Raw genomic sequence first — 12,510 nt, forward strand, 5'->3', positions numbered from 1 at the left:
GTACTCGTTGGTTTTATCGGGCGATACTCGAGTACTCGCTCGGTAAAATACCTACAACACGGAAACTCAAAAAACGTATTTTACATTCTGTAGTATGTTGTTCAACGGACGAAAAACCATCTACATAAGTATCTGGGAAAAGGAATTACACACTATAATTAATAGCCCAGTACCTACAAATACTAATTAAGTAAAAAATAAAATATAATCAATATAATTTAATGAACACCTATTTAAAAATTATAACAAGGAAATTCCATATCAAACAATAGTATTTGGTAATCGTTAAGAAAACACATTTAATGTTTACAAAGGCGTAAGGATTGAAAGTCTAACTATTCACTGAGGGTCACCAGAGGATGCAACGAATTTAATTTATTTGAAAATTTTTTCTTGTCAACTATAACTGCAAAACAACTTTGCAACTTTCAGTATTGCAGACGAAAATATTTGCTCTGACGGTACCGATGTGACGAAATGTCTAAGACATGTTTAGTTTAACATGTCTAAAGTGTTAGCCCAGGTATAGCCCACGTATTTTCTGAGGCATTTTAAATGAAAATTTAGCACAAGCATTCGAAACAAAAAGTATTTTATTCACTAGTATGATTAATCAGTAATGCCTATTTAATTTTCCGAAAGAGGTAACCGGTTCTCAAGAAGACCAATTTTATATAAAGAAGACAGCGATATTCTAACAGGAAACCGATTAGTCGAGTATCGTTTTGGTATTCGATACTCGGTACTACCGAGCGATACTCGAATACTCGAGTACTCGTTGACATCCCTAATAAAAAGTTATATCTCGTCCCGTAAAGATTACTCCATGCGGTCATGTAAAACCCTTGATATAAAAATTATTTTAACAGGACATACATTTTGCATCCTGTTGTATTGACGTAACAGTTTTCAATGTATGTGTACTTGTAAATTGTCCTCATCACATATATTATAAAACCAACATTATAAACTATCCATATAAAACAAAACGTAATTAGGATTGATTCGTTACATCATATAACATCATATAAAAAACACTCTAGAAACTAACAATAAATATAAGAATAAGAAGATGTAGTATGATTGCCAATGAGACAACTCTCCACCAGAGACCAAATGACCTAGAAGTTTACCAGAAATTATAGGTCTTCGTATGTCCTTCAACAATGAACAAAACCCATACCGCCTAGTCAGCTATAAAAGGCACCGAAATGACAAATGTAAAACAATTCAAACAAGAAAACTAACGGCCTGATTTATGTACAAAACGATGATCGAAAAACTAATATGATATACAGCAACAAACGGCAACCACTGAATTACAGGCTCCTGACATGGGACAGGAAAATACAAATTATGGCGGGGTTGAATTAGTTTGTTTTAAAATCCATTTTAAAACGAATAAAGACTGCCATTAAAACATGTTTTCGACATATACCTGCAAAGCAATCAAATATTGTTACATATTCTACAAAAATGTTCATAGATGACACAAAGACGGGGGAGATAAAGCAATACTTTTCATCTGTTTATCAGTTTAACATTTATATATAAAAAAACACCTCTTTCATCAGTACTTGAAATCCACATATAAGATTAAGATGCAATCTGGTGCAAAATGTGAAGAGGAAGGATACGACTTTGATAAATTTTACAGACTGATTGAAAACATTCTTGTGAATCATTGCATATTTTTCTATTTACATTTGATTGACACTGATAGTAGAGTATAATATAATTTTGGAATTAAATATATGCATTATACCTCGGTGACCCGCATATATATTGAAAAGATTTACCTCTTCGTATAATCTGTGATATGCAAACGTAGCGCATGTCAAATCACTTTTCAAATTTCACGAAAGTGCATTTGGTTTTTGAATATATTGATATATTGGTTCAAAGAATATGACATCAACGACATTAAGCAGAAAGTTTCTTCTCCTAAAACGTAAATAAATAATTGTAAATTGAGTGAGATCTACTTTTATCTGGCAACAATGCACAACCACAGATGTAGACTCCACAGGTGTTCCGCAATAAGGAAGTTACCCCATTTAGATATCTTTACATCAAATGTTGTCAGTTCTATATTTAACATTCTAATATGACATCAGTCAACCAACTGCCATCATCCCATATACGTTCTCTATATTCAAGTCGCAAATTACCAGCAGTTCTTCCAAACAACAGACCAAGAAACGAGGGGCCTGATGGGTTATTTTCGTTCTTCGTGGTCGGCGCATTTTCGCTATCGTGATCCGTTTTTCTACAGATTTATTATTTTTTTATATTTTCGTGATCCGTGATCATGGAAATTTATTTTCTGTGAATCGTGATTGACAAAAAAATCAACTCGTGAATCGCGATGAGATCCCCCCCCCCCCCCCCCCAATCAGGCCCCTCAGAAACCTGCATACACAGGGATGATATCCAGCTGTGTTACTACAGAACTAACAAAGACGAAAATTCCCACATAGGCATAAAAACAAAAATTGTTCATTATACTTTAGCCTCATACTTATCTTCAGTAAGTTAATCGTAAGCAAAACCTAGGAACTTGAACCCCAAAGTTTCCATGTGTTATCTGTAGTACAAACTGTCCAAAGGAATCAACGAGCTGTTGTATACTAGTAAAAGGTAAAAAAAAAACAATAATACCGAACTCCAAGGAAAATTCAAAACGGAAAGTCCTCATCAAATGGCAAAACCAAAGTCCAAACACATCAAATGGCAAAACCAAAGTCCAAACACATCAAACGAATGGAAAACAACTGTCATATTCCTGACTTGGTACAGGCATTTTCTTATGTAGAAAATGGTGTATTAAACCTGGTTTTGTAGCTAGCTTTTGAGATAAGTAAAGTATCTAAAAATTGAAAACAACACGTTATAAATTCCATGCGTCCGAAGCGCTTTTTTGGATGAACAAAGAGATTACGACCATCTTATGCAACGGCATGCATGAATTACACACAAAGTTTTGACCATCAATAATATGGATTGCAAGAGATGCAAACTTTCTGTATGTGCCAGGAGCCTGTAATTCAGTGGTTGTCGTTTGTTGCTGTGTAACATATTTTTTTCTTTTTCATTTTTTGTACGTAAATTAGGCCGTTAGATTTCTTGTTTGAATTGTTTTATATTTGTCATTTCGGGGCCTTTTATAACTGACTATGCGGTGTAGGCTTTGTTCATTGTTGAAGGCCGTACGGTGACCTATAGTTGTTAATTTCTGTGTCATTTGGTCTCTTGTTGAGAGTTGTCTCATTTGCAATCATACCACATCTTCTTGTTTTTATATTATCTTATAAACATTCACCAGCCCAGTAGTCAGCACTTCTGCGTTGTCATTAATTATCATTGATATGGTCATAATTAAAAATTAACTGTTTATAAAACTTTAAATTTTTCGAAATACTAAGGATTTTCTACCCTACATTAGCTGTACTTGGCAAAACTTTTAGGAATTTTAGGTCCTCAATGCTTAATCTATGATGAGTTTAATCGTATACTTTAAAAGAGACAGTATACAGGGGACCAACTTTTGTTATCCTGGTATCTATGATGAGTTTAATCGTAGACTTTGAAAGCGACAATATACAGGGGACCAACCTTTTAATCCTTGTATCTATGATGAGTTTAATCGTACACTTTAAAAGCGACAATATACAGGGGATGAACCTTTTAATCCTGGTATCTATAATGAGTTTAATCGTACACTTTAAAAGAGACAGTATACAGGGGACCAACTTTTTAATCCTGGTATCTATGATGAGTTTAATCGTACACTTTAAAAGCGACAATATACAGAGGCCAACCTTTTAATCCTGGTATCTATAATGAGTTTAATCGTACACTTTAAAAGAGACAGTATACAGGGGGCCAACTTTTTAATCCTGATATCTATGATGAGTTTAATCGTACACTTTAAAAGAGACTTTATACAGGGAACCAACTTTTCAATCTTGGTATCCATGATGAGTTTAATCGCAGACTTTGAAAGCGACAATATACAGGGGATGAACCTTTTAATCCTGGTATCTATAATGAGTTTAATCGTACACTTTAAAAGAGACACTATACAGGGGACCAACTTTTTAATCCTAGTATCTATGATGAGTTTAATCGTAGACTTTAAAAGCGACAATATACAGGGGACCAACCTTTTAATCCTTGTATCTATGATGAGTTTAATCGTACACTTTAAAAGCGACAATATACAGGGGATGAACCTTTTAATCCTGGTATCTATAATGAGTTTAATCGTACACTTTAAAAGAGACAGTATACAGGGGACCAACTTTTTAATCCTGGTATCTATGATGAGTTTAATCGTACACTTTAAAAGCGACAATATACAGGGGCCAACCTTTTAATCCTGGTATCTATAATGAGTTTAATCGTACACTTTAAAAGAGACAGTATACAGGGGACCAACTTTTTAATCCTGATATCTATGATGAGTTTAATCGTACACTTTAAAAGAGACAGTATACAGGGGACCAACTTTTCAATCCTGGTATCCATGATGAGTTTAATCGCAGACTTTGAAAGCGACAATTTACAGGGGATGAACCTTTTAATCCTGGTATCTATAATGAGTTTAATCGTACACTTTAAAAGAGACAGTATACAGGGGACCAAATTTTTAATCCTGGTATCTATGATGAGTCTAATCGTAGACTTTAAAAGCGACAGTATACAGGGGACCAACTTTTTAATCCTTGTATCCATGATGAGTTTAATCGTAGACTTTAAAAGAGACAGTATACAGGGGACCAACTTTTTAAAAGAAATAGCAGAACAATTAATCAACTTGCGGTATCATCCAAATGTTGTTTCGTAACGAGAGAATACAAAACATTTGATGTGTACCTGACTTACAAACCGTGGTTGATTGTTAGAGTCGTTCCTATCCCAGACGTAGTCAACTATGATATTATACCATACATATAATCCAGTGAATAAGCAAAATATCAACGACTAGTTAGATGAAAGGTATTTCTATGGAAAAAAAGCCGCAATGAAACAGATTAAACAAGAAATGGAAGGCTCTGCTACACATTTTATCAAATAATATACTATTATATTGGCACCGATAAAAACACAATATGGACAAAATTTGAAATCAAAACGCATGGACAAGCATATTCCATCCAAATTTACCAACACAAGTGTATAGAAATAAGTAGTTGTCAGTTTGTTTTCGATCTATGAGTTTGACTGTCCCTCTGTCATCTTTCGTCCCTCTTCTCTAAAATAACAAAAATACCGAACTCCAAGGAAAATTCAAAACGGAAAGTCCTTAATAAAATGGCAAAATCAAGATCTCAAAAACATCTAACGAATGGAAAACAACTGTCCTATTCCTGACTTGGTACAGGCATTTCCTTATGCAGAAAACAACTTTCAAGGCGTAAAAAGAGATCACACAAAAAAACAAGAAAACAGAGAGACTAGAGTAGATTCAAATACATATCAAAAGAAATTAAAACATTATGCAAAGAAACATATATAACAGCAGACGAGGATATTACCAACAATCTCAAACAATTTTTAGAGCTTCATTAAAAGTAAAAAAGCAGAGACACAAGGGGTAGCCCCTCTGCAAAAGAAAGGTATACTGTACAGTAACAGTAACACTTAAACCAAAATTTTTATTTTTTGCCAGTTGGTTTTCAATAAAAAAAAACGTCCTAACCAGCTGTTCTAGACGCCATCATAATAGCTCCATGTGTGCTGAAGCTTTTATGTAATATCACCCAAAGAAAGCGGCAGGTCCTGTTTCCATCAAAGTAAGACTCCATAAGGAATTAGCAACTATAGACCTGTGTCATTTTAAACATCTTCAGTTTTCTATTTAGTGTTTTGTAGACTGTTGTTTATCTTGTGGTCGTTTTTCGTCAAGTTGGTATAGGGAATTTATATAATAAAGTACCAATCTGCCTAAGAATCAGGCAGTGGTGAAAACATGACAAACAAAAACCCACTCAAGTTGACATTAATTTATGTTCAAAATGTATAATGGTGCACGAATATAACATTCGTTTCCTTGTCCTGTTCTGTTAATTCAAGATATTATTTGTTTGAACTGCACTAGAAATTAACAATTAAGGGGAGCTAACTCCGTAATTTGCTATCATTCTAACCAAAATTTATCTAGAGATTTCTCGAATTAACAGACACGCAGAAACAAAAGACCTACCATTTCTAACTCAGGATGAGGGTAACTTCAAAATAGGATGGTAACGTCGGTGGGTTTTTTTCTGCCATGTTTTTTTTTCAAAATTGCCTGATTCTTACAAAGACTGGCACTTAAACCATATAACATATCCCTATTTTCTGAAATGAAAGTCAACAAAACACTATTGTACATAGAATATTAAAGACCAGACAACAATAACAAAACACTATTGTACATAGAATAGAAAAGACCAGACAACAATAACAAAACACTATTGTACATAGAATAGTAAAGACCAGACACAATTACAAAACACTTTTGTACATGGAACATTAAAGACCATACAACAATAACAAAACACTATTGTACATAGAATAGTAAAGACCAGACAACAATAACAAAACACTATTGTACATAGAATAGTAAAGACCAGACAACAATAACAAAACATTTTTGTACATGGAACATTAAAGACTACACAACAATAACAAAACACTATTGTACATAGAATATAAAAGACCAGACAACAATAACAAAACACTATTGTACATAGAATAGTAAAGACCAGACAACAATAACAAAACACTATTGTAAATAGAATATTAAAGACCAGACAACAATAACAAAACACTTTCGTACCTAGAACATTAAAAACCAGACAACAATAACAAAAAACTATTGTACATAGAATATTAAAGACCAGACAACAATAACAAAACACTATTGTACATAGAATATTAAAGACCAGACAACAATAACAAAACACTATTGTACATAGAATAGTAAAGACCAGACAACAATAACAAAACACTATTGTACATAGAATAGTAAAGACCAGACAACAATAACAAAACACTATTGTACATAGAATAGTAAAGACCAGACAACAATAACAAAACACTATTGTACATAGACTATTAAAGACCAGACAACAATAACAAAACACTATTGTTCATAGACTATTAAAGACCATACAACAATTACAAAACACTATTGAACATAGAATATTAAAGACCATACAACAATTACAAAACACTATTGTACATAGAATATTAAAGACCAGAAAACAATAACAAAACACTATTGTACATGGAATATTTAAGACCAGACAACAATAACAAAACACTATTGTACATAGAATATTAAAGACCAGACAACAATAACAAAACACTATTGTGCATAGAATATTAAAGACCAGACAACAATAACAAAACAAATCGGGGCTGGCTTTTAACTGTATTTTTTTTCTGTACGTTTTTCAAACAGATTGGAATTAGAAAGAGGGCGGTATGAGATCTCGTTTAACCACGTGACAATTTTATGTGAAACGTCGGTAGTCGTATGTCATATCTTCATGATTTTCGTTATTTAGAGGAATGTAAATGTAAGTGTCGTTGTGTTGCTGAATCATGACGTATATCCTAACTTTCCGTTTAATCGTAGGAGTGTTTGAGTAACGTTAACCTTGTACGACAATCTTTTTTAAACACTTTAGAAGTTACCTGTTAAGAAATAGTGTTTTTCTTGTTTAACATCGACAAAAAAAATATCATAATCATTTGTTCACTTACTATACTTGTAATTGCTCTGCTTCTTTTGGGTGTCATAATCGATAAATATTGATATTGTATTGTTTTGTAATGTATTTTCTTCGCAACGCGGTGTCAAGCTATAAGTCTCATTCGATATCCATTATAACTTTACAAACTCTGTTCTGATTGGTTGCGTTGCCGTATGATATGGAAATGTTTCTATTGGCTAGAAAGGAATATAGAATGTGAAACATGTCATGGACAGGGGAAGAGGCAAAAGATACCAAAGAGATATTACAAACATAAGTCGAAAACAAACTTACAAAGCCATGGCAAAAACAAACTTACAAAGCCATGGCAAAAAAAAACTTACAAAGCCACGGCAAAAACAAACTTACAAAGCCATGGCAAAAACAAACTTACAAAGCCACGGCAAAAACAAACTTACAAAGCCATGGCAAAAACAAACTTACAAAGCCACGGCAAAAACAAACTTACAAAGCCACGTCAAAAACAAACTTACAAAGGCATGGCAAAAACACACTTACAAAGCCACGGCAAAAACAAACTTACAAAGCCACGGCAAAAACAAACTTACAAAGGCATGGCAAAAACAAACTTACAAAGGCATGGCAAAAACAAACTTACAAAGCCATGGCAAAAACGAAAAGACAAACAGTACACAAAACACAAGAAGGACTGAGCAACAAGAACCCAACCAATAACCGGGAGTTATCTTGGGTGCTCCGGAAGGGTAAGCAGATACTACTCTACATGTAGCAACGGTCGTGTTGCTCATCTAAGTACAAACCCGGTGATAAGTCTAATTTAGTAGGTCTGATTCAAGGAAAAGAGGAAGGGATTGTGGTTACGACAATTAGAACATATCCGTCGTTATCTGTGAAACAGATATTCCATAACAGTCAACCAACTCGTGATGGCGTTAAATTTTCGATGGGATGATTTCAAATTCGGAAGATAAGTATGGGTATTCAACAATTATTGCATCATGTTGACGTTGTCTATGATACTGCGAAGCACTCCGTTCCTATTAAGAATTGTAAGACTTGTGAATATTTACCTTGAAAATTTTCGTTTCCCTTAACAGGGGATTAGTTACGAATTCCATGTTTTTTTTCTCGGACTAACAACGTTAACTGTCTGAAACAAATTATTGTTTCAATGAAATTGAGAATTAAATATTGTTTTATAAACCATGCTCCCCCGCCCAACCACAAAGACGATTGGACGCTGCTTTAGTAATTATGATAAAATAACACTAATATTTGGTAATTTAGATGGGTTTTTTTTATGACTGGCCGACATTTATTTTTTTTAAAAGAAGAGCTTATAAATCCAAAAGGACAAGAAGTGTAGCCAATGGCGGGAAAAGAATCTAAGCCAATGGCGGGAAAAGAATCTAAACTTTGCATAAGGTAACAGCAGTTTTTTAATTACACAATATCCGTATTTTCATGACACTACTAGCTACTGGACTGGTGATACCCCCGTGGACTAACAATCAACCAACAGAGGTATCCACTACCGGCTACTGGACTGGTGATACCCCCGTGGACTAACAATCAACCAACAGAGGTATCCACTACCGGCTACTGGACTGGTGATACCCCCGTGGACTAACAATCAACCAACAGAGGAATCAACGTAGGGATAGTAATAACAGTGGTACAATTTCTTTTTACTGCACCAGGTGCGCATTTCGACAATAAATGTTAAATTTTATAAAGATTTAATTATATTAGATAGCTATAGCGATTACAAAAAACAGTATGCATACTATTAGGCTACATAACTCAAGAAAGTTACTCAGCGGTTGAAAAACAAACGAGCTTCCATACAATATATCTGTAAATAAACAAATGTCCTACATAAAGCCAATGTATGGAGGTCTGGTGGGGTGTACAAAAAAGATAGTAACGCTCAAAAAATAAAAAAGGAAAAAGTGGGTCAAGAGAGAAAGAAAAGAGGTTAATTGGTTTTGATATACACATGTATATAGAAGTGAAAGTGTTGTTGTTTAGCGTCCAGGAAAAATGAAGAATAATTGGTGAAAAGTAACAATACAGAAATGAACATCCTTTCCTCCATTTAGATCATCCTTATCATAAAAATGTACAAGGAATAAGATAATAAAGCATACATGACAAATAAATGGTATTAAAGTGAGTATAGGGTTTTAAAATTGTATGTAAGTCATGTGCGTTTTTCTCAACTCAATTTAAGATGTAAACGATTTTGCGTCCAATCGAAATGTTCTGGACCATTTACATTTCCTAATATCCCGGAAAAACTTCCGTACTTCTTGTTTGAATTTTTTGTCCAGAAACCAGTAAATAATAGGGTTAATCATGTTGTTGATAAAATATGATCGCAGTAAAAGATTGAAAATTACCAGTTCACTCATGCTCATTTCATTCCAAAATTCGTCATTTAGACTATTTAACACCTCGATTATTAAATATGGCAAAAAGCTGATTATGAATATCAAAGTTATGAGGAAAAGCATGGTTGTTATTCGGACCGTTCTCATCTGCTTTTTAGTAGCAAATTTGCTGTTTCCTCGTTCACACGGACCCTCGTCTCCGCTCGTGCTTGATAGTTCTGACATCAGACGTTTTAGCTTCTTCCTGTGCAAGCTTTCTTCCTTTCGTTTGGTCCTTGGTGAATTGTAGGCTGAACTTACCGAGTCGGTTTTAAATATTGCGGGTTTAGAACTAAACATTTGAATTGTGCTTTCTTGTCCTCCTTTATCGAATTTAACTGATTGTTTTGAATCGTCTACTATCGAGTGCATTTGAATGACGGTTGTGTCCGGAGTACTAGTTCCGGAAGCTGAACGCTTAGATCCATTTCTACTTGAGTGTGAATCGTGAAAACTTTTTCTCTGCCACACAACGATGCCTACCTTAATATACAGTCCCGTGAGAATAAAAACTGAAACCAGGAAAATCAAAATGTTAATAGCATTGTAAATCAATGGAAAGTCCGAATCCCACATATCAGCAGAGATATAACATTCCTTCCCTGTCACATTTGGATGTTTAGTATCAGTTTCGACAGATCCGTAAATAAACAGCATCGGTGTGGCTAACAAAAGACATACCAAAGACACTACCCAACACGTGATTTTTGTCCCTTTGGCAGACAATTGTTTTTGAAACGGAATACATATCTTCCGATAACGATCAATGGCTATCAAGTCGAGAACAAATATGGATGCCAAGATGGTGAAAGATAAAGCAAATCCTAGACATTTACACGCACCGTCCCACACAAACATTAATGGATATATCATGTCCATGATGTGGAATGGCATCCCCAGCAAACAGGTCAGGAGGTCAAATACTGCAAGACTTAAAATGAAAACTCTAGAGGTACTACGTTTGAAACGGAACTTGTACACGTAAAGAACAAGGAGATTCCCAAAGATTCCAATAATCATTAGAATAATCAAGTATACCGTCACAGGTATCAAGGCCGTTGCTTCCTTGTGATTTTCCCTTTCTAATATTGCATTGTAATCTATTAGTGAGCCGATTTCGGTGTCCTCTATAACAGACAAAGAAGTATTGCTAGATATGCCAACCACTTCGGTCGTTTCAAAATCTGATTTTGAAGTCGTTATGAATTTTGTAACATCCTCAAAAGCATGTGATGAACTTGTAACAGAGTCAATCAGTTTGGTAGAAATAAGATTAGAGGCAGCAGAACTACCATTGCCAAATCTGGATGTCACAGGGTCTAACGTTACATTCTGTGCCATATTTGATATGAAGATATAGTCGTACTAGAAGCCACTTCCAATATTCACCAAGGAAGATTATTATTAAATTATGTAGATTGTAACAAACGGATTAAAAAAACACGAATGTAACCTAATCAATACATCGATCACATATAAATATATCGGAAATGATGTTGTTGTTTATAGAATATTTATCTTGCGTACATATAATATCCGGCAAGTCATCTTCTTTACAGAATAGAGTCTTACCTTTATTCACTAAATGAACGCGTGCATCGAAGCATAATACTTCTGGAAATGCTAATAGCCAATGATTAGACGTGCTAAAAGGAAATGTTTTCAAATTATTTGCGAAGTCATAGTTCGAATGCATTCTTTGGTAAAAATTTGTTTCCTACTTATATTTACTGCACTTTGAAAGTCTCAAGCCAGTGGAATGCATATTACGTGTACGTACATAAGAAAGAAATACCAAATATGATGTGATCAGATACTATCAAATTCCTTTCTGGTTATGAACAAATTATATGATACTATTCAATTATTTAGTTATTTTAAATGAAGGTCTGGTTTGGGGTCGTTATTTTCAATGAGGGCCTGGTTGTGGGTCGTTATTTTCAATGAAGGTCTGGTTGTGGGTCGTTATTTCTAATGAGGGTCTGGTTGTGGGTCGTTATTTTACATGAGGGTCTGGTTGTGGGTTATTATCTTAAATGAGGGTCTGGCTGTGGGGTCTACATTTCTATATTCCTTAAACTTTTAAACGATTATTCTCTATTTATTATTTTTCTCTCTATTATTCTCTTTCCTTTAATTTTCTCTTAAACCATTTCTATTCTCTATATTTTTTAACCTATTTCTATTATTTTTTTTGTGATAATTTCTCTATTCTTTCATTTTCGGCTGGTATTATTTGTTCTTTTATTTTCGTTAGTTATTCCCTATTTTGTAAACAAGAGGCAACTGTGGTAATTAATATTGTAAATTAATTGAGAAGATAAAAATCAAGGTATAAAATCTAAAAT

The 12,510-nt window shown here is 34.1% G+C and overlaps 1 protein-coding gene across 1 annotated transcript; it reads right to left on the minus strand.

The window, feature by feature from the left end:
- Positions 1–9,452: 9,452 nt before the first annotated feature.
- On the minus strand, positions 9,453–11,724 carry LOC127731976 (cholecystokinin receptor type A-like). Its single transcript, XM_052240945.1, has one exon. It carries the CDS (start codon positions 11,501–11,503, stop codon positions 9,959–9,961), a length of 1,545 nt encoding a protein of 514 aa, XP_052096905.1. The 5' UTR covers positions 11,504–11,724; the 3' UTR covers positions 9,453–9,958.
- Positions 11,725–12,510: the final 786 nt, after the last annotated feature.

This window comes from Mytilus californianus, unplaced genomic scaffold, assembly GCF_021869535.1.
Source record: "Mytilus californianus isolate M0D057914Y unplaced genomic scaffold, xbMytCali1.0.p SCAF_21, whole genome shotgun sequence".
NCBI classification, from domain to species: domain Eukaryota; kingdom Metazoa; phylum Mollusca; class Bivalvia; order Mytilida; family Mytilidae; genus Mytilus; species Mytilus californianus.